The sequence below is a fragment of the Hippoglossus stenolepis genome, chromosome 10, assembly GCF_022539355.2.
Source record: "Hippoglossus stenolepis isolate QCI-W04-F060 chromosome 10, HSTE1.2, whole genome shotgun sequence".
Classification (NCBI taxonomy): Eukaryota; Metazoa; Chordata; class Actinopteri; order Pleuronectiformes; family Pleuronectidae; genus Hippoglossus; species Hippoglossus stenolepis.
Window position 1 is genome coordinate 12,551,571 of NC_061492.1, and position 27,098 is coordinate 12,578,668.

At 42.7% G+C, this 27,098-nt stretch overlaps 2 protein-coding genes across 9 annotated transcripts in view; both read left to right on the forward strand.

Annotated features, from left to right (window-relative positions):
• The window catches only part of eml1 (EMAP like 1), a 47,057-nt gene extending 32,281 nt beyond the window's left edge, over window positions 1–14,776 (forward strand). For 4 of the 6 annotated variants that reach the window (XM_035167687.2, XM_035167683.2, XM_035167688.2 and 1 more), the window contains 18 exons: window positions 1,398–1,424; window positions 4,226–4,355; window positions 5,270–5,419; window positions 6,472–6,541; window positions 6,790–6,900; window positions 7,382–7,477; window positions 7,627–7,761; window positions 7,874–7,973; window positions 8,349–8,500; window positions 9,227–9,352; window positions 9,735–9,866; window positions 10,116–10,183; window positions 10,275–10,363; window positions 11,086–11,183; window positions 11,547–11,634; window positions 12,411–12,506; window positions 12,633–12,763; window positions 12,847–14,776. In XM_035167687.2, the coding sequence (XP_035023578.2) occupies window positions 1,398–1,424; window positions 4,226–4,355; window positions 5,270–5,419; window positions 6,472–6,541; window positions 6,790–6,900; window positions 7,382–7,477; window positions 7,627–7,761; window positions 7,874–7,973; window positions 8,349–8,500; window positions 9,227–9,352; window positions 9,735–9,866; window positions 10,116–10,183; window positions 10,275–10,363; window positions 11,086–11,183; window positions 11,547–11,634; window positions 12,411–12,506; window positions 12,633–12,763; window positions 12,847–12,972 (1,925 nt within the window). In that variant the 3' untranslated portion in view covers window positions 12,973–14,776. The remainder of the gene's footprint in view (window positions 1–1,397; window positions 1,425–4,225; window positions 4,356–5,269; window positions 5,420–6,471; window positions 6,542–6,789; window positions 6,901–7,381; window positions 7,478–7,626; window positions 7,762–7,873; window positions 7,974–8,348; window positions 8,501–9,226; window positions 9,353–9,734; window positions 9,867–10,115; window positions 10,184–10,274; window positions 10,364–11,085; window positions 11,184–11,546; window positions 11,635–12,410; window positions 12,507–12,632; window positions 12,764–12,846) is intronic. The other 2 variants (XM_035167684.2, XM_035167689.2) reach the window with 1 other exon arrangement.
• A 1,863-nt stretch (window positions 14,777–16,639) lies between these two features.
• The window catches only part of evla (Enah/Vasp-like a), a 38,658-nt gene continuing 28,199 nt past the window's right edge, over window positions 16,640–27,098 (forward strand). The window contains exon 1 of one of the 3 annotated variants that reach the window (XM_035167889.2): window positions 16,640–17,047. In XM_035167889.2, the coding sequence (XP_035023780.2) occupies window positions 17,043–17,047 (5 nt within the window). In that variant the 5' untranslated portion in view covers window positions 16,640–17,042. Of the gene's footprint in view, window positions 17,048–21,310; window positions 21,746–25,571; window positions 26,306–27,098 lie in introns of those variants that run through there. The other 2 variants (XM_035167888.2, XM_035167887.2) reach the window with 2 other exon arrangements.

Below are 27,098 nucleotides of genomic sequence, written 5' to 3' on the forward strand. Positions count from 1 at the left end.
TTGAGATAATGTATATTATTTTTTGGCGCTATACAAATAAAATTTTATTTAAGTGAACAAGATAACAGCGTATCGAGGATATTTTGGCAGCATTTCTGGAAAGTGGGAGGAAATGGAGACACGTTGTCCATCTGTAGATACATACTATGACGTAGTGTCTGAGTCTGCGTTTACTAAATTTCGTCAATGGAGGTATCAAGTGTAAAGGTAACTTGTCCCCTTATAGTCACAATGGCTACAATCGTTTTTTTACCATATATTTTTACCTGAAAACAACCTTTTCCAACCTTAAAGATAAATATTCACCAGTCAGTCTGTTATAATGGCGAGGATGGAGACAAACAAAGGAAAGAACTAAGAGCAGAGACTGACCCACAAATTAATTGTGAGTTTATAATGTTTCCATGCAACAGATAAGAAAACCAACTCCTACACAGTTTGATCTCTAAACAAAAAGCAGGAAACACACGGTAACCAGACAGAGGCACAGAATGTGAAATGAGATTAGTATTGATCAGAATTTCCATCTCCTGGGTGCTATTGATTTTTGTGTAAATTGAACTGCTGTTCCTCATTTGATTTACACACCTGGTTCCAGATCTTTTCAATTTAGGGCTGCACGCCCACAACAAAGCTCATCTAGACTCTGTACGGACTTAGACACACAGATTTGAAGTGGTGGTGGTTTAGTATCTTTATTTTTCCTTTGAGGTCCAAATCTTGCAAATACGATGATAAGATGAAATAAAAATTAACTAATGCATTTTCTTTGTACATTTTCAAACTGTGTTAGTTTTTTATCTGCTATTCGTCTTTAAACATCTCTAAGGCTGCTGCCATCTGTGATAGGATGCTGACTATTAGTAGGAAACATGCTACAGGGATAATTATTTCTACTGCACAGCAATTAAAGGACATTTGAATTAATTATAGACCAATAATCTCATGCAAAACCACATAAACTACCTCCGGGTGACAGTTAATGAATATTAACAGATAAAAATGATAATTGCAACTGTAACTTCTGCTAGTATTATGATTAGATGCGGCACATAAAGAGATTACAATCAAAGGGATTCATTTGATACAGTAAAATGTACTGAGAGACTGAAATGTCTGAAGTCAGCTTTTTTTTCTTTGTGGAGGGATTTAAAAAAGGAAAGCTAAAGCAGGCACTGGGCAGACAGATGTAGTAATTTACTAACAACGTAAGATCAAGGGTGGGACACCATCGCTCAGGAAATGAGCTTCGATTCATTAGGAGCGTTGAGGACAGAAGCTGCTGTTCATTTACACCAGGAAACAGGTGCACTCATGTTAGGACAGACCAGGAAGTGAGGAAGCCGTGTCTGCCCCTCACCTGGTGCTTGTGTGTTTCTCTCTGTGACCTTTACAAGGGATGCGACGTGTGACCCACTGCAAAGGTAGGCTGCCCCCTCCCTTATAATGGCCCCCCGGCCTCCACGGCTCTCTGGACGATGCAGATGATTATTTTTTTGCTTTTATTTAAATCAGGACTTTTCTTTGGAAATTTCAATTCATATCTTAAGTTTTTGTATTTCCCCCCTCAACGTTTTCCAATTTCGTTCAGTGCATTGATCAGAGAGCTGTCCAGACAGGGGCAGGAGTGGGCTGACAAAGTGTGTGTGTGTGTGTGTGTGTGTGTGACAGTTATCCTCCCCACGCGACCTAACCTGCACTGAACGCTGTGTCAGAGTGCGATTGCAGTGTTTGCAGTGTTCACTTGAGTGTCTCCCCACTTGCGGATGAAGCTGCTGCCTCACCAGACGTGTGTATGTTCGCTCACAGCCTCACTTTCGCTCATAGGCGTCTAGTCTGTGTCACCATAGTAACAACACAAAGAGTGCTGACACTCGCTCCCCTCGCAGTCGCTTTGAGTGCTTCTGCGAACTCTTTAAATCCTCTGTTCTGAGATTCCTCGCCATAGTTTCAGAGCAAGTAGATTTGCAGCTGCCCCCCCCCCGAAAATGAACATTTGCATTACAAACACATTCAGTCTCTCTTTTTGGGGGGTACTTCCTAAGTCTGTTTGATTTCACTGCTTGTAGTTCTCTCACGCTGCCCCAAGCGTCATCTGCTTGTGTGTAGTTCCCTTCAGTAAAGTGTTTACAAAGCTGCCAAGAATTTAAAAATGCCAGGCTACTTTCTTCACAGAATATTGCTGTTTACCCAGTCGTGTAACGGGATAATTCACTCTTTCGGATAATTAACTCTTGAAACAACCACTTTTTGAAAGCAGTTAGACCAGTGGCTCCCAACATTTTTGGCAGGTTACCCCTTAAAACTAATTATATTCCCTCGTAAACCGAGGAGATTTTCTCCCCTCAATTCCTCGTATTGTTTTATGTGGTAAATAAATTCAGTATTTCCATCTTTAGTGTCTTTAAATTCCTAATAATTTTTGGGAAAAAACTTTGGTGTTAATAAAAGGGGAAGTTGGAATTGTGCTTCATTTAACCAGTGAAAATACTTTATTTCTTTAGTGGTTCTTTATTATTGGATACTTGAGTCTTCATATGTATTGGACTTATAACTGTCCCAATTTCCCCCGTTATTAACATCAATTTACTTTCTTCCTCTCTGGGAAAGTGGGAGCTAGGAAATGACTTAGAAGTAGTTTGGCCAGTAAAATAAACCAGTACATTTGAGTAGTAGAAAGTTTTTCTTCTTCTTTCCTGCCTCATTAATCATCTCATGACCCCGTTCATGGGTCGTGATCTCCATGTTGGGAATCACTGTTTTAGACCAGTGATGCATGATGATAGATATATTAACAGCCAATTACTACAAACACGACTTCATAATAAGATCCCAGTGAAAAACTGTCTGATGATAATATACAATATTCTGTTAGTTGATAATAGAAGTCACTTCCCATAGTTTCCTTTTAATAGTTTGTGTCTCTGCAAGTATCTCAATGCTTTTTGACTAAATATGACACAAAGAACAGCCATTACATGTGTCTAACGTATTCTACCAACCTCCTCCACCCTTTAAATTTCTGGACCCTTCGCCCTGCTTCTTGTTCCCGTCCACCCAACCGGCCCTGACAACCTTCAATACCCCTCTCCATCATCTGCTCTTCTGCCCATCTGCATTATAGTCACAGTACAGATTTACCTCAGCCGCTCTGCCAAGCAGACTGGGACCGGCGGCAGCTCGGCGGCTTCGGCTGTAACGGCCCGTCCGGCTGCCAGCCCCCAACAAACCTCAGTAAGCACCAGGGCCGGCGTGGCCAGAAGGGGCAGTGCCTACAGGGCGCCACCGATCAGAAAGGCCCCGAATTTTAACCTCCATCTGAGGAAGTCGGGGAGTTTGTCATCGTACTCTCCTCTTGATACACCCAGCTACCGAAGCCCCATTAAATCTCCTAGTCAGTACTTCCAGATATGTTACTAGTCAGTGAGCAAAATATAATAATACAGTTCAGTTCCAGGGTGAAAAGTAGATTTTATTTTATATCTGTACAATTAAAATCAGGAGGTTTGTTGTTCTTTCACACCAAGGACTTTTCAGACAGATCACAGGTTTTGTAGCATCACCTAATAACAAAGTAAATTAGCAGGTAAAACTATAATATTCTTCTTCTAATGAGTTTTGGGGGAAAAAATTATAAAAGAAATGGTTCATTTTGTTTGTTTTGGTTCCCTTGATGTTTTCAGCACGATTTATTTTCAGTATTAACATTTATTTATGTTAAGTTTATGAGGATTTCTCATTATCCCTCTTTTCTAAGCTTGGACTTGTTTGGTTTTTTTCACAACATTTCCTTTGCTCTGCTTGTGTCCGCATTTCATGTTGGTTAACCTCTGCTGTGAGCTGAATATTCATGAGTTGTGGAACTGTTTTATGTGGAAGTGTTTGCAGTTCATTTTGCGCTCTTTGTTGTCATGTGTTTTGAAACGACTAATAAAGTCAGTGAAAAAGCTGATTTGTTTGTGCAAATTCTGTCTTTTGTTGTCTTTAATTGAGTCTTTATCATAGTGAAAAAATCATCACATATCATCATATCATTCCATTATCCTCAACATCATCACCCCTGTATTCACTTCATAACACAACATCGCATACACCTCAGTGTACGTGTGTCTGAGCTTCTTGTGCATTTCAAATACGACTCCATAAAAACTGACATAATTCCACCAGTTATATGTATTTTCTACTTGTGTATAATCTCACTGACCATTTGTTTTGCTCTCTCTAGAGGAAGGTTATGTGAAAATGTTTTTGAAGGGTCGTCCCATCACCATGCACATGCCCAAAGACCAAGTGGACAGCTACTGCCTGGAGGCCCGAGCCGAGCTGCCCAGCAACAAACTCAAACTGGACTGGGTGTATCCTTCTACTGCAGTGTGTTCATAGAAAGCAGGAGACAGGATGTCAAGTAACCTGTGTGATACCGTGATTTTTATTTATTTTCTTTTTTTTGCTGGAGGTTCAAATATAATGGATTCCTGACAGATGATTTTAATGTAGTTGGCACAAGATGATATCTTGTTCACACATGATAAAGATCTACTTTGCACATAGTAATTACCTTGTGGGAACAACTTAATAACTGCAAACTAAATGCATAATTGGCGTATGCTTTGAAAACCACAGGGGTAATTTGCTTTTATAGCTTTTACGACCAACAACAATTTCATTATATGACGTTTCCAAGGTGAAAATAATACTTGATTTGCTGAGTTCTCTCCATCTGTCGTCTGCATATGTGACATCTCCGATATTTGTTTTTCACCGTGCAGCGCTGCCAGAGTCAGAGCCTCATATCTCTGCTGCAGCCTGCAGTCAGCAATAACCTGCATGAACAGTCAGCAGCTCCTCTTGTGCTGTTTTAATTTTATTTGGTTTCAGACATGGTTGTTTCTTTCTCTTTCATTTGTTGTTGGGGAACAAAATGAATGTAGTGTGTTGTTCGATCGAGCAGAAATCCAAAGGGAGAAAAGCTGTAAATAACAAGATTAAATCTGAGAACAGAAATAGAAATGTGGGCTCCATGCTCTGTGTGTGTTGAATCTTGATGGATTATTAATTAACAAATAAATAGTTAGTTACAATTATTGGAACTAACAATTATTTTCATTATTGAATCTGACATTTCTTTTTCTTGATTGATATAAAAAAAATGTGTTTCACAGTTTATAAAGCTCAAGGTGATATTTTCAAAGTATATATTTCAAAGTTATTTTGATATATATCTACCTTTATTCCTTCAGTTTTATTTCCTGACCTTGGTAATAACCAGCTACGGTTACCGCGGTAGAGACTGTCGCTCCAACCTTTACTTGCTGCCCACTGGGGAAACGGTTTATTTCATCGCCTCAGTGGTCGTCCTGTTCAATGTGGACGAGCGGCTGCAGAGACACTACACCGGACACACAGACGACATCAAATGGTAAGAGACACTGCAGAGATTAATGGTACTGCCTCCACAGGGATTATACTGTTTATCTCTGTCCCCTGTGGTAGTTTACTCAGTTTCTATAATCCTCACAGGCTGTAGAGTTTATTCACAGCTTTTTTTCTTTTCCATACACACACACACACACACACACACACACACACACACACACACACACACACACACACACACACACACACACACATTCCCTAGCCCCTCACCCTAACCTTAACCATCACATCTAAATGCCTGACCCTAACCCTTACTCTAACCTAACCCTTACCTTAACCTGAATTTAAACCTAGACTTAACCATAAAACATGTTGGAACTCCCCATAGTGTGACAGTGTAAAGAGTTTTAGGTTCCCACAACATGAGTAATACCTGGACCAGACACAGGACACTTTTTTTGATTGATTGGTTGATTAATTGATTGATTTTTTTACTCAGTCCTGTACAATAAATATGAACAATATTAACAGTGTAAGCTAAATCTTCACAATCCTTCACACTTGTATTCATCAAAAATAGTTTTGTAAATCATTCCAACCAAACCAAAAGCAAATTACACATTTTTTTATTTCTATTGGCTTTATTCCACAAATTCCCCCCCAACATTAGATGAAGAGACCTCTCCTGTTTTCTCCTGCTGAATATCTACAATGAGGGATGTATCAGTCCCTGCATGTCGTTAAACTCTGAGGTTAATTTAAATTGAGGTTATTAATCCGCACATCACAGATCAAAAGACAAACCGCAGACAGATTCTCACTCGTTTAAAGACAAAGTGTTAGAGCTCTACACGTCGTATCCGAAAGAGGCTGAATTTATCTTAAAGTGCTTCATCTCCCCGCTCGCATTAGAGCAGACTAGGGTTGAATGCACAGTGAATATCATATTCACAGCTTTAACCAGCTCACTCACTGAGCGCCACTTTCAAGTTCCACCAACACGCTGCTCATCTTTATTCAAATCATCCTTTTGATGTCGAAAAAAAGGCCTTTAAACGTTTTCATGTCTGTTTCTCACGACTTTATCTTCGCCAGCCTGGCCGTCCACCCCGACAAAATCACCATAGCAACCGGGCAGGTGGCGGGCACCTCTTCAGATGGAAAAGTAAGTGAGCGCTCTCATTGATGTTTTATCACTTGAGCTGATTTATTACTGAGGAGTTACGGTGACGTGATGTTCACTCAGCTATTTCAGGCAATTCTGACATATAAACGGAGTGTGAGAAAGTGAAACACATTCATTCTGTGCTCACTTACACACTCACTGAGTTCAGTGTGCGCTTCAGAAAAGTGTAAATCATACTGATGGTATGTCTGTGCCTGTGTTTGTGTGTATATTCTTTTTCCCGGCAGCATCTTGCTCCTCATGTTCGTGTGTGGGACTCGGTCAGCCTCAACACCCTCCACGTCCTGGGCGCAGGCTTCTTTGACCGAGCCTTGGTCTGCTTGTCTTTCTCCAAGTCGGTAAGAAGAGTCCGCAGACACCTTTAACGAAGAGTCTCAAGCTCATGTGTTTTTATGCCTCTGCATTGGTGACAGCCACTAGTCAGAGGCAGTATGTTTTTCGGTTGTCCCGTCTCGTTCTTGTGAACACGATATCTCAAGAATGCCTTGAGGGAATTTCTTCAAATTAGGTACATAGGTTCACTTATACTCACGGATGAACTGACTAGATTTTGAGGGTCAAAGGTCAAGGTCCCAGTGGCTTAGAGGTCTCTGTGATCTTATAAAACAAATTGTTTGCCCTATGAACACGATATCTCAAGAACGCCTTGAAAGAGTTTCTTCAAATTTGGTAAAAACATTCACTTAGACTCACTGATTAACTGCTTAGATTTGGGGGGTCAAAGGTCAAGGTCATGATGGCCTCATATGAATCTGGAAAAAACTCAAATGAAGACTGATACTTGTCATGTGAAGCATTGTGTCTGTTTCTGTTTGTTAGAACGGAGGAAACACGCTGTGTGTTGTAGACGACTCCAACGATCACGTGCTGTCTGTGTGGGACTGGCAGAGAGAGGACAGACTGGCTGAGGTCAAGGTATGAAGGCATATGTGCACTATACTACATGTATATATGTATAAATGTGTTGGATACAGCCTTTTTATAATTATTAAGTATAAATATATTTTCAACCTCTTTGTCTTTGTCAGCTAAACTTGTTTCTTGTTCTATGTGTTTGGGTTCAGTGCTCCAACGAGTCAGTGTTTGCTGCAGACTTTCACCCGACAGACAGCAACATCGTCGTCACCTGTGGCAAGTCACATCTCTATTTCTGGAACCTGGAGAAAGGCATGCTGGCCAAGAAGCAAGGACTGTTTGAAGTACGTCAACAAACTGTCACCCCACAGCACAATAAAGTTTGATCATGACAACTTGTGATGTGATTTAAGTCCATGTACAGCTAAATATAAGATGTGTGTTCTGGTGTTACAGAAACAGGAGAAGCCCAAGTTTGTGTTGTGCGTGACCTTTGCAGAAAATGGAGACGCTATAACTGGAGACTCAAGTGGGAACATCCTGGTGTGGGGAAAAGGTACATGACGTTCCTCACAGACACTCACACTTGAGTGTAACAAGAGGGAGCCGAAGAGATGAAACCCAAAACACAGTTAAATGAAAACTGTGTCTGTCTATAAAAAAAAAAAATTGTGGTCATAAGCTCAAAGATGTCTCATTGTTCTGAAGCTGTCAGGAGATCCAGATCAGGACGGGGTCAGGCCAAGGATAGAACAGAGCTGGATCTTATGAGCAACCAATAAGAGGAAAAACTCTCACCTCCGTCAGCAGCTCCGCAATCTCAGATGTATCTGCTGCTCACCCTGTGTGTCTGTTAATCTGCCCTCTTCAAGCAGCCGACCTCCATGTCCGGCTGAACCCTCTCATCCATCTCATCCCGTCTCTCACGCAGGCACTAATCGCATCAGCCACGTCATCCAAGGAGCTCACGAGGGCAGCATCTTTGCTCTGTGCATGCTGAGGAACGGCACGCTAGTGTCTGGCGGTAAAGACCGGAGGCTCGTCTCTTGGGACAGCAGCTACCAACAGATACAGACGGTGGAGGTGAGACTAAGTTCAAGTCCTACAAATGTAAATGAAAATCATGAGAACTTTACAAGGCTACACATACTTTTAAGGGTTAAATTATTTATGTTCATCCACATTCTCTTATATAGAAGGACACTCAGTAGAGCGCATACCTCCTGGGTTTTTATTTGGATCGCATCAAATTGCATTCATAAATATTAGTCACTTAAACATGCCTCTTTTTTTTTTAAATGAAGATCCATGAATTAATCTCTGAGAAATCAATGAAAAAAGTTGCTAAATGCCCTTTCTCCCAATCCGTCTTCTGATCCGGACCTGCGCTAAAATTTAACGGGTTCTTTCCTTCCAAAACGTTTTGTGGAAAACCTTCCAGAGGTTTTTGTTAAAACAAAAAAAACTAATAAAAACATAAACTCTTTGGCGGAGGTAATAAAATGTTAAGCTGCATATCCGGCTCTTTCTTTTAAAGGTCTTCGTCTCGTACATCAGCCAGGATTATTCACTCAGGTCTGAGGCAGCAGACTTTGTATGCCGACCACTGCACCACATCATAAATATTACAGAGGGTTAAATGGATTTTCGCTCTCAGTGACATTCTTGCATATTTGTATTGATGAGAATTATAGATCCTTCATGTCTTATTTGGTCCGAGGAGACCACATTATTTGGACCACATTTATTCTGGCACACGTTGGCATTTGATTCTGGATGTACAGATGGTTTCATATATTTCTTCCACAGGTGCCTGAGTTGTTTGGTCCCATCAGGACCATCGCAGAGGGCCGAGGGGAGACGGTGCTCATCGGGACCACCAAGAACTTTGTTTTGCAGGGCAGCTTGGATGGAGAATTCATGCCCATTACACAGGTAGGTCCAGCAGTCTGGTGTGGTATTCCTTCCTTTGCTTTACAGTGTAGGGCTGCAACTAAAAGCTGATTTCCATTCATTCTAATCTGCTGTTTTTATTTTCACATGTTGGTTTATGTGACCAACAGCTCACAACCTACAAACATTACATTTACAAAGAATTGACAGAGAAAAGAGGCAAATCCTCACATTTTTACTTAAATCAATCATCAGTATTTACTAATCTATCAAACCATTATTGTCACAGCTCATCTTCTTAAATGTTGTCCAAGTTGACCTCTTCTTTGTTGTACTTAAAGTTGAGCTTACAGTTTTATGTTTGTGATGTCGTAGCAGATGAAGTGTTTCTAGAATTCAGATAAAACTCTCCTCTCGTCTGCAGGGTCACACTGACGAGTTGTGGGGTCTGGCCGTTCATCCCTGTACGCCTCAGTTCCTCACCTGCGGTTACGACAGGCAGGTCAGCCTGTGGGACTCCAGCACCCACCAGCTCATCTGGACCAAGAACATGGAGGTATTATTAGTCAACACTGCCCCCTGGGGGTCATGCATGAGAATTACACCACACCAAACAAATAAAATGCTTCTGCAAGTGGATCAGATAGGATGTGATCAGTCCTGATGTCCTTGAGATTCTTCAGGAATTTAACATGCAGAATAAACAGAATGTGTTTTTATATGGAATCCAATTTTCTACCATATACATAATAATCAATTCTTGTTTATTGGTGACATAAAACATCCTCTGTTGTGTTTCCAACAGGACGCGGCCCAATCAGCAGGCTTCCACCCGACTGGAGCTGTGGTTGCCGTAGGAACCCAAACTGGCAGGTACAGATCTCAGTCCATCCCAAAATGCCAAGAGCAGATTTTAATCATTATTAAACTGAATATAAACCAGAGTGTGTCGCTGATCGTGCAGGTGGCTGGTGCTGGACACAGACTCCAAGGATCTAGTGACGATGCACACAGACGGGAATGAACAGCTGTCTGTTATGCGCTTCGGTCCAGGTATGTTGATTGATACATATATATATATTTCTCAAAATATTGTACATATATATTATACAATAATCCCAGGACTGCAAAAATATTTGTTAGACAAAGTGGAAACAGTTTAAATCAAAGATCAGTGGTGTCAGATTTTTGTTTATGACGTGTTATACAGAGCTCATGAGATCTTATGAGAAGTTTATTCAACAAAGAGCAAACTGTTTTTCTGCAGCTGCTTCACTCAGATAAACAGCTGTGGAAGAATCCAGGGGAGTAAGAGCCTCAAGTAAACAATGAAGGATTTATACTTATATAGACATGTAATGAAGGGCTATGGGTTTATTGATGAGCATATCTTCCAGACAGTTGCATGTGATATTAAGAGGTTTGTGGTTTAGCAACTTATCCATTATTATCAAGTATTTACCGAGGTCTGAAGGTCCCAGGGCACAGTGTTTAACCACATCCTGTTTACACCCTTCTACAGCTGTAACTAGAACAGAAAGATAATTATTCAAACATAAGTACACTGACATTTTCCATTACAATTATAGTTTATTTCACCAAGATGGCTCTGTGTTAAAATATTAACATACACATTTGAATAATTAATCAAGTCTTAAAACTGTGAGAACTGCAGCCAAACTTTTACATATTAATCATCCAGTTCAGTCTATAAAACAAATTGATATTTTGTAAACAGTTCTTAATCTTCCTGTCTTCTTTTTTAATTTATTTAGATGGTAACTTCCTCGCCATCGGTTCCCATGACAACTACATCTATATCTACGCTGTGGCAGAAAATGGGAGGAAGTACAGTCGAGTGGGGAAATGCTCGGTGAGCACCTGTATTTATATTCCCCTCCTCAATCTTTGGCTACTTTAATTTTAGTTCCTTCTCACGTCAGCTTTATATTTAGTTCCCTCCTCAGCTCTATATTTGGGCCGTACACTTTGTCCTCGACGTGTGTTGATAGGGAGGTTTGGTGATGATAAATGACAGCGAGCTGACTCATGCAGCCTGTGTCTGTGTAAACATAATTAACTACTGGTTGCTGTATCAGATTGAATCAGCATTTCTGGAATTATTTCTGCTGCTTGTGAAACCATATCGTCTCCACTGTAATGATACTGTCAAGTGTGTCGTTGTGCTTCTACAAAAAGAAACAATCTAACTTGGTCCTGTTTCATCTGATCTCAGGGTCACTCCAGTTTCATCACCCATCTGGACTGGTCAGTGGACTCCCAGTATCTGGTGTCGAATTCAGGAGACTATGAGATACTGTACTGTGAGTATGATCACTGTCGCCCTCCTGTTTGTTACATGACAGATAAAATAATGCTTGAAATGGAGAGTACATGACAGCAATGCAAAAAATCCTCTTTTCTCTACTTGCTCTAATCGAGTGGCGCCCCTCACTCTCGACAACCCTCTAATCATACACACCCTCCCAATTTGGCTTTGTACTTGAAACAGCAAATATTTCCCATCTCTCCCTTTGCCTGTCAGTTCCTCTGCTGCTCTGCATTAGTATCGCTGCCTGTCCATTCAGCCCCTCCACCACCCGGGGATCCACCTGCAGCCTCCGACAGGGGGTCAAAGATATTAGTTCATCATTCTTCATTATCTCTATGTAATCATACCTGGAGGAGTGATGAGGTCGAAGCCTAGACGCCAAACTCTAACTAGGTTCTGCTGCATCAGTTGACTGACTAGAGTGATCACTGTATGCCAGCAAGGATTAGAAACCGTGTGTGCAAAATTTAAATCTATCTCTGAAATTGAAACACTGTATCACTGAAACTGAGCAGTAAAATGTTTGAGGTGTACATGAAGGACCAATTGTTCTGCTCCACAGGAAATGTCCCATTCAATGTAGATTCTTTAATGACGGTAATAAAGACTTGACATGTGTTGACAAGGGCAATTTTTTTCTGTGAAGTCAATCTATCAAAATCCTCTTAAAATGACTCCTGAGTGTGAAGGACCTATATTATTATAATGGGTTGATTTTAAAGACACACATTTATATGTATGTATTTGGTTTGTGTATTTGTTCCTCAGGGATCCCGTCCGTGTGCAAACAGGTGGTCAGTGTGGAGACCACAAGAGACATTGAATGGGCCACTTACACCTGCACTCTGGCCTTCCAGGTCTTCGGTAAGAGCGAGCTAACATCCGTCGTGTCTCTGTGTCGTCACGTTTTATTGTTCATTCAGCAGCATTAAACTGCAACCGCCTCCTCCTCCTCCTCCTCCTCCTCCTCCTCCTCCTCCTCTGCCTCAGGCTTGTGGCCCGACGGCTCAGACGGCACCGACATCAATGCTGTCTGCAGGTCCAGTGACAAGAGCCTCCTGGTCACTGGAGACGACTTCGGGAAGGTCCATCTCTTCTCATACCCATGTTCACAGTTCAGGGTAAGATCTGCTGGAGAATGTACAGAACATACATCTTAGTCATATTAAGAAGGAAAACTTAAGTCCTTTTCTTTTCTCGTCAGGCTCCCAGCCATGCGTACGGCGGCCACAGCAGCCACGTGACCAATGTGACCTTCCTGTTTGACGACAGCTACCTGGTGTCGACCGGAGGGAAGGACATGAGCGTGATGCAATGGAGGATAGTCTGAGTGCACGGACTGAAACAGATACTGTCAATTTAACTGCTGCTGGGGCCTGAAATCCAGCCAAACCAAACTGAACTGCACTTAACTGAACCGAACCAAACTTGAATTAACTCAGATGCTAAAAAAAGAAGTGGATTTGACTGAGCTGAGGCGACAGAAGAGGAACTGAAGCGCCCCACTCTCCCATCACAAATGAGATGAACTGGTAGAGACGTAATGAACGGTTACTCCAGATTTAAAATCCTGAATATTTCTCCTTTTTCTTCATTCACACTACATGTAAAAGTAAAAAGAAAAGATCTGTCACGCACTGTAGCCAAGTCACCAATGACACGAAGCAAATCAAACGGATCAAATCCAACTAAACAAAACCAAAGGCTTTGACTTCCTGACTGCATTTGTACAACTGGGCTTAACTGTTCTTTCACTGTATCGTGCACACTCCTGCTCCAGATGATGAGTGAGTTTGTTTCTGAGCCTTTCCAGGCTGAATATCATCGAGCTGAAGATACGACAGCATCTGGACAAAAAACTGTACAGAAAGAGAACGAACGTGGGGATTTTCTAACGATTAAACTTTTTATTTTATTTTGTATTTAACAACTCAGGAAAGCGCCAGTGAAGCAGGATCCTTCCCTGTTATTAACGCTGACATATCAGAGCGAGCCTCTGGCAGCCCTAAAAACATTTCACTAAAATGTTCACAGAGGTGCCGACCACGGTTCTTATCTGATTCAACTGGTTGTTTGGATTAATTTGCATCGATTAATTGTGTTTTAATATCACCTATACAGTGAATTTAGTGGACATGAATAGTTCCCAGAAAGAAGAATAATATTTCCAGTATTTGGAGCAATTATTCTCAGATGATGAGTAATAACATTATCTAAATTCAAAATACGCATTTTAACCATTTTCAACAAGGTTTTCTGAACATTTCCCAGATGTTTGTGCTTCCTGGTCTTAAAAAACAGACACTTTTCCCAATATTTATTAGTCATGTTACAAATCCATCACTGTCAATATCAGTTCCTTTGAGTTTTTATTCCCCAAACCCTGGTTTGCCCCCATGATGTATAAATATAGAGAACGAACTGATATGAGCAGAATGTGTGTGAATATACAAGATTTGAAACTGTTTCCAGTTTTTTGCGTGGAGCTGCTGAGGTTTAAGGAGAATCACGTGTTTGGTTTTTCAATGACATGAAGCCTTTTTCTAATCTGTGTCGCTCTGCAGATCAGTTTGTGAAGGATGAAGACGAGACCATCGCACTGTAACTGTTTATGTCTGACGATCTCCTCAGGTGTGCAGTCACTGGCGATGTGTTTTCATTTCACTGAACCCTCTTGATGTGTTTCTTTTTCTATATTTCACTGCTTCAGCCTGATAAACACACAAATACTCCTGTAATCACCATTTATCACTTACTGGAGTTTTTCTCAAACCAGTGTCTGCTCTCAACCGTCCACTCAGACCTATGGTACGGTACGAGTGCGTCACATTCCTCATCTCACGGTCAACAGAAGCCTAAATGAGTCACATGCTGCAGGACTCACATTAGTGATGATTTCAATGGGGTGAAGCAGATTTTTAGTGTGACCATAATTGCCACTGATATGAGCTTTTGAAATCTGGTTGTTGGACTTGTGTCATCAGGAAAAAACACTAAGAATCTAACTGCAGTGATAAAAGTCACCACTCTACAGAGTGAATGTAACAGGGTTTGTGTTACCACTAAACACTCGGGGCTGCAGGACCATTGGACACTTAACATTTTGTCTGAGAGTAAACGCAACATGAAATACCCATAGAGGCTGTGTCTCGTATTTATCACTTTGTGATTTGTTTGGGTGTTTTCCTTCATTTTCTGTCATACTTTGCATTTGTTTGTCTGTCTGTTAGTTAGTTATTAGCAAGGTTGTGCAAGAACTACTGGATGGATTTCCATGAAACCTGGTGGAAAAATGTGGTTTGGGTCAGGAAAGAAAGAAATCAAACAATCCGGTTTAGGAGGCTGATCCAGGAAAGAAAACATTTCACATTCTTTAACATTGTGAGATTTCCACATTTTTGTTGATTTCTCAGCGAATAATTCATGGATCTTGATAAAAAAAAGTCTGGCTTGTTTATAGCAGAGGTTCTCAGAAATATATCTGCAATAATTGTACCTATTTTTTTCACACTTCCACTTAGTTTGTGAAAGAACAACATGAGAGAAATATCTTAGAAAGATGTTAGAATATCAAAAATATTTTCACTATGTCCACACAGAATACCCATAAATCATCATATTTTTAAGAGATGAATCTGGAAACCTTTCACACATCCAAGAATCACTGGTTTAGGGGGCTGATATTTATGGGTCTGAGCAATTTGGTGCAGTCCAATTCATAATCTGGATGTATTGAATTTTAAGGTGATTTCATAAGAAGACTCGGCGTAGGTGCGCTCTGTCTGAGTGCTTAGTCTAGTTTAAAATGTTTACAATGATTATATCCCTTTATACAATTAGAAGATACTGGTAAAAATAAAATTTTCATATAAAGAAAAAACAAACTCAATCAATCTGTTGACTTGAGCTCTGACTGCGTCGTCCCACTCACCAAACTGAAACTGAACTATGGATATTACCCATGATCCCTGGCTTCTTGAACCAGAGGAACTGTTTCTGTAACAAATACACCAAACTTGTGTAGAATTCTAAACATTTTAAAAGTTTCCTAGCTTAATATTGGGGATAAACACTGGTTTTTAATGACTTCTAAGAATTTTTAACTGATCTACAGATCTTGAACTCACTGGGCCTAAACATTTTAACTGAGACTATCGGTCAGTTCCACCCTCCTCACAGGAGATGGCACCCGCTCACTAAAGTTACACAGAGCAAGAACAGGTGTTCAGGGTGAGGAGTGGGATCAGAGCTCAACAGCGTGGTAGAGTAAAGATCCCATTCATTTTCTGAATAGATATTTTGATTATCAGCCATACTATTATAACCATCCAAGGTGGGCTTATCACAAGCTTTGATGAATATATGACCTGCCCTGACATTCACATTCTACTCGAAACGGGATCATTTATACCATGTTTTTAGCCTTGATATCCTCCTCTGAGCCGTATACGTATTGGATTTGGCTGCAACACTGTTTACCCATGAAACTCCAATGGTGTTTTTAACACTTCACCCACTCCTCCATCAGCGTAGTGGTGAGTAGGTAATGAGTGAATTTTCTTTTTTTTTTACTGGAGAACTATCCCTTCCAGTTATCATAAAAACTCAAAGGGTGTTTAGTTTGTCCAGTCTGGGCTACTGTAAAAAAACATGGCAACCTCCGTAGAGAGGACCCTCTCTGGATGTAAATATAAAGTATTTAAATATAAAAGGGCCAATTCTAGGGTAAAGAAAACAACAATTCGTACAGTTTAGAAGAAAAACACTAGACAAAACATCACATGGATTATTTTATATTCCATTTCTGCCAATAGATCCCTTTCACCTAAATCTTACACACTGGACCTGGACTGTTTTTGTCAGGCCTGGACATATCAGGGTGGGGTGTGGTGTGGGGGGGCGTCAGTGAGGCTGCGTGTACGCGTCTTCACCGCAGGTAGGCAGCATTGAGCCGGTCTACTCCCCCCCTCCCCTCCCCTCCCCTCCTCCAACCACACGCCGTCTGGTCGTTCCCCCCCTCAAACCTCCTCCACCTCCACAACACTCCGGATGGGAATGAGCGGTGGCCTGAGGGAGGCGGCGGCCGACGACCACCACCAGCAGCACCAGCACCGTTCACCGTCTTCTACCGAGGCCGAGCCCCGGCTGAGCATGGACCCGAGGAGGCAGACAGCAGAAGGCGGACCGCAGAGACAGAGGAGCACAAAGCGGAGCGGAGACACCGCTTAGCGTGCCCGAGACACACCGCCCCCCCTCTCAGCTAACCGCACACAAGACACGGGAGGAGACGAGACGGAAGCTGCCGAGTCGAGCCGCTCACGCCGCCTCTGAGGACACTAAACGCGGACTGTGGGTCCGTCCCCACCCGCCTCGTCGGTGCCACCGGCAGCGGAGGAGAAAATGAGGTAAGCGGCGGCGGCGGCACCATGCGCTCGGTTTGACGCGTCATGACAGATGCGCACCGACACTGCGCCCCCGGCCCCTCTCAGTTCATCCGTTCATCCCTTCATCCCTTCATCTTACTCCATTATACAACACACACCCTCGTGTATATATATATATATAGAGAGAGAGAGAGAGAGAGAGGAACCGCAGCGTGTTACACCGCGGTTTTGTCCTTGTGTGATGGGGACAGTATTCCGGGGCCCACCCGTCCACCGGGCCTCAGCTTCCTCCGCTTTATGTTCCTCAGACACATCACTTCTTCTCCATCTGTCGTTGGACCCGCCCATTGTGTCGGGTGCGGTGATTTAACTACTGTTGTCATGGAAACGGCAGCATCTCACCCTTAAAGAGTGCACCAGGTGAAATACAAAGATGCTGTTGTGTGAGTGTGTGTCTCCCTGGATGAGGGAGGAGGAGGAGGAAGGGGGTGTTTATTCTGGTGGTTGCCAGGCAGGTTATAAGACCCCCTCCTCAGCCCTAACCCCCTCCTCACACACTCCTACGTCAGCCGGCTCCATGACGGATCCACACACGCACGTTCAGCCTATAGAAACTGTCTCATGGTAAAATCCTAATTCTGTAGCACCAGTGTGTATTTGTGTGTGTGTGTATTTTCAGCTCTATCCCAGCTCACTCCTGCTGAGGATCTTCTCCTCCTGCACACTCTCCGCGCTCTGCTCTATTTATGAAACCAGCCTTTTTATATTTCTCCCTGTAGTTTGACTCCTGCAGAGCTGCGCCGTTCGGTTTTATGGCCTCAGATCCACTCTGACAGCTCGGCTCCGATACAGTGCTCTCTCTCCCCCTCTTGCTCTCTCTGTCTCTGTCTCTCTCTCTCTTTGCTTTTACTGTAGCTACCGCTGTTTGTCTGAAAGTGTGAGAGCTCGTCTTTGTGTGTAGTTTGTGCCACAGGCCTCAGAGAGGAAATGGAGAGAGAGAGAATAAGACAGAAAACCAAGGGGGGTCTCACTTCTAGAATTTTTCCAAATCAGGGGCATTAAAGGGGGCAGCAATCTACACAGAGGGGCCAATCCTGTTATCCAACATCCATGCACAATTCCTGATTCAGTAAATAAGTCAGTCAGTGTTTACTGTTCACTCTATAACTTTGAGTAAAGCCACACATCATTAAATATATAAGCACATTGTGGTCTTCAAAAAAGTTCAGAACATACAAATTCTTAACAAATTGTCATATTTATTGTTAGTATTGCTAGTTAGTGACTAGTTTACTTTAAAAGATAGACTGACAGGACAGGGGCCAGTCAGGTTTCAGCTGGGGCCAATGCCTGCCCCCCCCCTAGGTGCATTACCCACCCCAAAAGTAAAAATACACATGTACAGTAACAGCTCAAGCAAGCATCTCATTTTAAGCGGCAGCTGGCTCGATGGGGTTTTCACAAACGACAGCAGTCACTCTGCTCCTTTCATTGTCAACATCGATTGTCACTTGCTTCCATTGTGATTGTGTTCCGTTGTGTGGCCTATGTATTTCTGTTTTCTGTTAATGCTTGTGTGAGACGTCTCATTGACGTATGATCCAGATAATTCTCCTCTAACCTCAGACGGTAAACACATAAAATTCATATCTTCCAGTCCAGTTGGATGAACGTGCGGCTGCGTGTGCTGCTCGCGGCCCCGTCTGCCTTTGCCAGAGGCCGATCTGTTCTTTAACTCAGGCCCCAAAGGGAAGTCTTAAATCTCCACAAAGCAACAACACAGTGACCTGGCTCCTCGTCTTCTTCTGCACTGTAAAGAAAAGAAGAAGAAGATTCAATTCAAAGGGATCATTTGTTCAGCATCACCGATTCCTTTGTAGCGTTTATGTAAGCGTGCCCAATGCACATGCATTTATGTATGTGCGTGTCCAAGCACGTGCACGTGAGAAAGTGTGAGTGAGTACTGAGTGTAGTTATTTTTAGTCTGCATTTTACTGGTTTTATTTTGCGATAGCTCTTTTGTCTTGTCGGACTGGCTGCTGTCATTTGGTTGGTTGGATGTGTGTGTTGTGTGTGTGTGTGTGTGTGTGTGTGTGTGTGTGCGTGTGCGTGCGCGTGCGCGCGCCTGTGTGCGCCTGTGTGATGAAGAGAGGTTGTGTGGTTGGACACAGTGGTTAGAGAAAGCAGCGAGGCGTCAGTCCTGATGATTTCTGAAGCGCTCGCTGTGGTGACTCATCATTTAGGAAAGGTAGAACGAGCGAGTGCAGCCAGCGGAAGGTAAAACGCTGAGTTATGCATCTTCCTGGAGGCTGCAACTGATCAGAGAGCAGCTCCACGTGAGCCTGCGTCACCACAGCACACAAGTCCTCCAGGGCTTCATTGACTGTGATAGTGTAACACTTCAGCCTGGGTTTCAAGGAGAAGTTTACTACTAATGACACCACTGACAGTGTTTCCTTCAGTGTTTTGCAGACCCAGCGGCCTGTTTGGCCTGAGTTCACCCCCCGTTGGAACCAAGCATTGGGGAATTTTTAACATATTTTTAAAACTACAGCTACTGTGAGGCGGCTTGTTTGGAAACATTGATTAAATCCTGAATGGACATGGTCTGAGTTCAGTGTTCTTTACCCTCATTGTGCATTAGTGAGAGTTACAGAGTTGAGTTTGTGATAAAGTGACACCATTGTTGAGCTGAACGTCACTGGACTTGACTTTCAGATCCCTTTAGTACCTAGTGACACATCTAGTAACTCTTTGGACTAGCAAAAGGTTCATTTAAACTGTGGTGCATTGAACTCTCTGATCTGATACCCAAGCGTTGCAGCTATGGCAGCGGAGAAGGTTATTCTTCAAATCTCTTCGGCAGATGACATGAGTTGATAAAAAATAAAAACTCAAAATATGCTTGATGTTACAGTCCCTGGTTTTGTTTGCTGTCTGGAATAATATCTTCAATTAATGCAAACACCAAGCGGCAGCTACCTTAAAGACCGATCAACCAAACATGACGTTGGAAAAGGGTTTTGAGATTGAACGTCCCCCTGGAGTCAGTTTGAAAAGCAATGGGTTTAGTAATAAGTTAGTTAATTTCAACTATATTTTTTATTTGTTTATATTGTTGATGTAGAAAAGGAGCAGGCAAATAATTCAACTCTTAAAAAGTCGATAAATTCCATGGTAAAAACCTGACATCACTTCTGCCTGACTGACTGAGCGATCGGTTTATTGGCTCATTGATCAATCACAACCAACTCCAGCATTTTTAAAAGTCAACTATGCAATAGTTTTACCGCTTCTGAAAATTACTTATATCAAACTTATCCCTTGATGTTTATTTTCCATCTGTACCGGCTCCATATACACTATGCAAGCTTTTATACGCACAGCACAAACCGTTATATGCACACACACACACTTCTTACTGTAATCTGGTCATTTTCTGGCAGATCACATACATCACTCACAGGCTTTGTGTCATTTGAGATGTGACGATTAATCTGCGTCTTGTGTCCTTTGGCTTTACGGAGGTCAAACAGGCCGAATCAGATCAGATGACCCCGCCACATATAGGCACTCAGAGAGGCATTCTTTGTTTTCCTCTCAGCGTTCACTCTGCATGCTTTTATGCAGCATCCTACACTTTAATCTCAATTTAACAGTTTAACCCTAACCCATTTGAAATTTAGTTCTCAGATACATACATTGTCTTCTGCAGCTTTACAAGCCACCATTTCACATCAAATACAAACATGCACTGTTTTAGAGGAGAAGATAATCTTGTATTTCTCTGACCTTCGAGGCCCTGTTTTAAAACCCAGGGTCGGTTGCATGCACTATTTTCAAAACCCACAAAGCCTCCTAATCTTTCTGTGCACTAGATTGCTCTTTGTTTGTTTCCCACACCTCGGCTCGCTGCGGCAAAGAAGCTTAATAGTTTAACTTTGTTTGCTTCGGGCCAGATGGACCACCGGTGGACAAATTCTGATAAAGCCTCATGGAAAAGGCAAATGTTGCACGAGATGAAGCAAAACCTTTGTTGCTGGAATATGTATTTTTTTTAACTGGAGTTTTCTGAATGAATGAACTGAGGCTGTTTCTGTGTTTTTCCACTCTTTAGTTAATTGGGGATTTAGGGTTATGGCTTTTTTTATTCCATTAATTTACTGTAAAATGTATTTAAAGCTTCACCCCGGTGTTTCAGGATTTTACACGCTGTAGAAAGGCGGGTGTAGCAGCGATCCTGTTTCCCATATAGGCTACCATGTAATTTCCATCCAGTGGAAATGATTCCTTGGAGGTTGAAAGACGGCGCTGGAATCGTTGAGGCAGAGCGAGGTGACTGGTCGGCTGCAGTCACATGTTCTCCCTATCTCTCTCTCTCTCCCTCTCTCTCTCTTGCATTCCCTCACTCTCTTGCAACACTCCTCATCCCCTCTCCCTCGCTCCTTTCCCTCCTCTTCCTCTCAGACGCGCTGTATATGTCTGCTCTGCTGGCGTAGTGGATCTTTTAAACATTGAAACAGGATGTGAAGAACGAGGGGGGGAGAAAAGAAAGAGGTTTGCGTCTGCTTCAGCATGTGCACCGCTCTCTCTCCTCTCAGGCTGACACTTCCCCCTCTCCTCCATAATCTCTCCCCTTTATACCTCCGTTCATCCTTCGCTTGAGGACTGTGCTGTCTTCTTCTTCTTCAGCGACATGTATTCCCTGGACGATTTTGGGTAAGGCTCCACATCATCATCACCTCGTCCTCTGGCTCTCTCTGTTTATCTGAGCTTTGGAGTTGTTTGAGTAAAACTGTGGTAATGATGTTGCTCCCTCTCTCTCCGTCTCTCTCTGTCTTGTGTTTCTGTTTAAAGCCTGGCTCGGCTTTCCGACCACAGAATCTGTGTGGTTTCCCAAACGGCTTTTTCAGGACTGTTTATCTGCAGGAAAAGCAGCATTACTCTCTCCCTTGTATCCCTCAGCCATATTGTTCCAGCTTTACATGCTGCTGAATCATGCTCGAGGTGGAAAGAGAGAGTGTACGAGGGGGAAAAATGGAAGAGGAAAGTCTCCTCGAGGAGTTGCTGACTTTCTCTTGTCCGTCTCCTCGTTTCCACCCCTCCTGTCTGTGTTTTCTCTGCAGCCAGCTGTTAGTCTGATTGGTTACCCTTCAGCAGTCTGTCACTGGCTCACTTCTTATTTTCCTGGGAAGAGGGAATGAGTTCCTCGCCGACTGTCAGTGCGTCCTCTCAGCTGCTCAGGCTCGTTCCCAAGACTGATCCCATCTGACTCCGTTGCTGTTGTGTGCGTGTGTGCATGAGAAAGAAAGACAGGAAGAAAGGGATAGAGCGCGCTAATCTCCGAAAGGCCGAATGAGTGGGACTATCAAAAGCCAGATGATGGAAGGATAGAGAGAGGGTCTCTGTGTAATATGGCCCTGGCAGATTACTGTGGGATGTGGCGATTTGTTGGAGCTCAGATACAGATGTGGTGCCGGAGAGATAAAGTCAGAGGTTTTACCCTTGACCACGCATACTGGAGTAATCTACTGTATAGTACAGCACATGAGAGGGAAAACCTCTCTCACAGTATGTTCATTATTCATGAGACGCTGCTCACATTCAGTCTACAGGTTTGTGTAACTCCACGATGACTCTGAGATCACAGAATTGCATGAAACGAGGACAGGGTAATGTTCAGTGTGTCATCTTCCTTCTCCCGGTGTGTGTGTCAGAGTGTGAGTGATATATATCCTCTGACGTGTCTACTCCAAACAGAAGCGGTGTTTCCCTTTAAGGATCAGGATTAGTGACAGGAGAGGGACCGCAGAGTAGAGCGCTGAGGAAGGTGGAGTGAGGAGGAGGAGGAGGAGAGGTGGGGGAGGGGCGGCGAACGGGTGGGGGAGTCGCTAACATTATTGTACTGTATGTGACAATTAGCCTGAGGGCCAACTGGCATCCTATGATGTACGTAATGAATAAGTGATGTCATTATGGGGGTCAGTGTTCTGATCTGGGTGGATTCATTGCTGCTCGTTGTAGAGATGCTACTGAATGATCTCCTGATATTAAAACGATGATTCCTCATCAATTTCTCCTCAAAGATACATGTTATTTAATCTAATGATAGTGTTCATCAGTGTGGAAGTAATTCTGCAATATGAAACCAGACGAGTCTTTCCTTGGTTGAATGTGGCTGATTTGCTAATAGATGCTTTTGTTTGAACCTATTTGACTGTTGTGGGTGATGGTGATGAACATGTTCGGTTTGTATAAGGGACTCGAAAGTAAAAACAGGGGAAGAGGCATGGAGTAAAAATTAAACAAGGTTTAATAAACAGATTATCATCTCACAGCAGGTAGAGCAGGTTGATATAAGCTGTTTTCAGACATGAACTCCAGAAAATCATGTCTGGACTTCATCTGGGGTTTGCCTCTCACATATAGAGAAGGCAGCAGGAGATTGTCGGGGTCAGATGCGTTCACCACAGCAGTAAAATGTCCTGAACATTCAGGCAAGGGGTGGTGCCTGAGTAGAGCATGCAGGAGCCAGGACATGATGTAGAAATTAGGCTGTGTGAAATCACAGTGTCTTTGTTGTCAGCACATCCACACCAGCGTCGGTTCTTATCATCAAAAGCTCTCAACTCTCGTCTTTTGAAGGTGACGTCTTCTTTTCTATTGGAATTCTTTTGGTTTTGTTTTTTTCAGTCATGCCTCTGCCGCATGTGAGAACTGTTATCAACTCACCCACTCACTGTCAATTTTCCGCACATTTTCCTGCTTTAGTGTCACATGTGTTCCCTCGGATATTTGCGTTCTCAATCTCACAAACAACCCCTCTAGAAACTTTCAGGGAAATGTCCAGACCACAGGGCTTGTCTGAAAGCAATTTATGACTTAGTCTCAAAGCATGGCTGTGTTACTCGGATGGTTTTTGAATTTTTTTAGTTTTTTTGCTCTGTAAATCACTGATACAAACTTGCGGTTGCGTACAAGTAAATTTTTTTAATTTAGTGGTATTTATGTCTGGACATAGTTCAGATCCTTTGAAATTTTATTTTCTTTGGTCTAGCATATAATTTAGTTTTTATTACTCATGTCTGTCCAATTTGTTATAGTCATTGTATTTCCACCCTTGATCGAAATTGAATATACAATAGAAGTGTTAAATAACTGAATGAATATCAGTTATTCATGTTTTCGCCGTCTGTTTTACAAGCATTCATCGCTGCCTGGGGACATGAAGGAAGCATTTCACCATCACATGTTCGATGCTGGATGTGATCATTTGCCCTGCAGCAGTTTACTGTTGCTTGTTATTATTTTATAAATGTTAGTGAGCAGGCGGCGTCCCCTCCCCAGGGCACGGCAGAGCCTCATCTGTCCCAGATCAAGCTAGTTAGCATTTGCCCGGCCTTCCACACAAAGGTCCAGCCAGACCAGCCACAGACAGGCCAATCGAAAATCAACCTGGCACAGGCGGCAACTGAGAGACCCCTCCCCCTGAAAAACAAGCTCTCCGGTTCAACCAATCCCTGCAGAGAGTGACCCTCGTTTAACCAATCACAAGTGTCATTTTGTGATGCCCAGTGCCCGGTCTCGTCCCCCCCCTGCGGTGTGATTGTGTGTCATTTGTGTTGCTTGCTGTCAGTGCGGCATATGAGGTCAGCTATTAGAGCGTAGGCCAGCGAACCAGAGAGGTCAAGGTTCAAAGAGTAACATGCTGTCATACTCACACACGAGCACTGTCAGTGTGTGTGTGTACTTGTTTTTGTTAGGACCTTTTCCAGCATGAACACAGACTTTGTCAGGAGATATGAGTTGTGGTTAGATGAAGGTGATGGTTGGGCATGAACTGGTCTTGGTTAAGGTTTTAGTTACGCTGTCCACATGAATGGAAGCTAATACAAAGTCCTGATAAGGATAGCTGCGCAAACCTGTGTGATTATGTGAGAGAGACACAGAGTGAGGAATCTGAGTGGATGTTCGTCTTTCTGTGTGTATTCATTTCTTGTCTTGATTATAACCGGAATGATAATGGATTTTAGACCAATATTGATATTGAGCTGGAGCCAATTTACAGCCAGTTCACTGTTGCTAGTCTATCGCAGGGCTGACATACAGGGACAAACAACCTTTTACACTCACAGTCACACAGTCAGTTTTCTTTGGTCTTAAAGAATAGTGATAAAGTACATTTTACAGTTGGGAAAATAAACTTGTCACCATGGAGACACTCTCTAAACTACCACAAACACATTGAGGCATTTCTGTACTTTAATTTCTTATTACTCATCAGCTGCCATTATTCGCCAATACCAATATATTTACTGTCAGCTCATATCAGGAGATTTATCTGTTTAGCTGTAGTGTAAATACATCTGGAACACATACTCCCCCCAGCCAATGATCAGACTGATGCCAGAACACCCCTCCTCTCTGTGTGTCACATTCTGATCGAGTGTTGGAGTTGTTCAATCGCTCAGTGGGTTTTAATAGACATTTAGCACGCACCCCTCTCCCACTTAATGAGTGTTGTACATGTTGCTGTACATTCACACGCTACATCTGTCCTGAGGTGGACAGCGTCCCAATCGATAGGCACTGACCACATTATGGACCGCTGGTAGTTAATTCAGCCTCTGCTTAATACTGGGTGGCTATGGCAACAGCCGGCTGGAGTCAAAAGGAAGAGGAGGGGGGTAACAGCAACAATAAGCCCATCACCCCCCACCACACTCGGACACATGCACTCAGTAAACTGTAGTGTTGAGGGGGGTGAAGCTGGTTGAGACGGATATGAGGTAATCTCCCCTGGGTGAACAGTATGACAATAGCACAGAGGTTCAGTGGCACACACACACACACACTCATCTGTAATGCGGCCAGACAACAGGCTGGTCAATGACTTCATCTCTGCCAGTCTGTCCGTCACTCATCTCTTTGTGGATCATCACAGTGGAAGCAGCAGCAGCACAAGAATTCAGATCTGCCTTTTGTTCTTGTTTCAATTTTAAGTGGACGTTTTCTTGTTTTTTGTTTTTCCGTGCGGCCGTCACTCTTTAATATTTATGTCACAGGCGTTCTGTAGGAGGATTAAATGTCTTGTAATGACTTATTGTTTTAAGGTAATGGAGAAGCACAAGAGGGAGTTAGTGTCATAGATTGTTGCTGCTGCTGTTGTTTTTTTTTGTCGTTTGCCAAAATGGATGTACATCGGCTCCAAGTGCTGCGTTACTGCCTCCCTCAGAGTGTCAGTGACTCCGGACTGTTTTACAGCCACATCGCTGCCAGGTCTGTACCGGCACTTTGTATGTCTGTGTGTGTCTGTGTGTGTGTGTGTGCGTGTGATCATTTTTATCGTTATTTCAGTACATGTCAGTGCGGAGCGTTTGAAAGTAAATTTGAAATTCAAATATTTCTGGCTGAATGAAACAGAGATTGTCGGGATTCATATTTTACATACTTGACGTCTGATGGGTCTATATTTGTTGTGTGCAAAGAAAGGGTTGTAAAAACAGCACAGACGGACAAATCTGTCCCTGCTGTATTTTTAATCAGAGCTAAAATACTAATCTGTAATCTTAATCTGGCCTCGACATACTGTTGTTGGGACACAGAATAAAGAGTTTATGTGGATGATTTCCCACAAAAATATTTTTTAAAAACTGTTTCTTGAGGATAAAATTGGTTTGAGGAAGTTTTGAATATGATCTGTTTTGATGATCCTCTTGTTTTTGTTCTCTCCCCCCGCCTGGTCGCATCTTTTCATTTAGAACCAGCGCTACAGTCAGATGCAGCTCAGTGTGTGAACACTACAGAGAACGTCTTCTTTATTCTAAACACTCAGCAGCCTCACATAGAGCCTCTCTGCAGGGCTCTGTAAGGGCTTCATACATATATAATTCACAGCAGTATTATGGCTTCTGGCTAAAAGTGCAACCTTTTGGACCAGTGCCCTTCTCTTTCTCTCTCTCTCTCTCTCTCTCTCTCTCTCTGTCTTCTGCTGAGAGTGGGGAGGAGGATGGAGAGAAGAGAGGGAGAGAGGGGAGGGAGGTTTTCTCGCTGTCCCAGATGAGAATTGTAG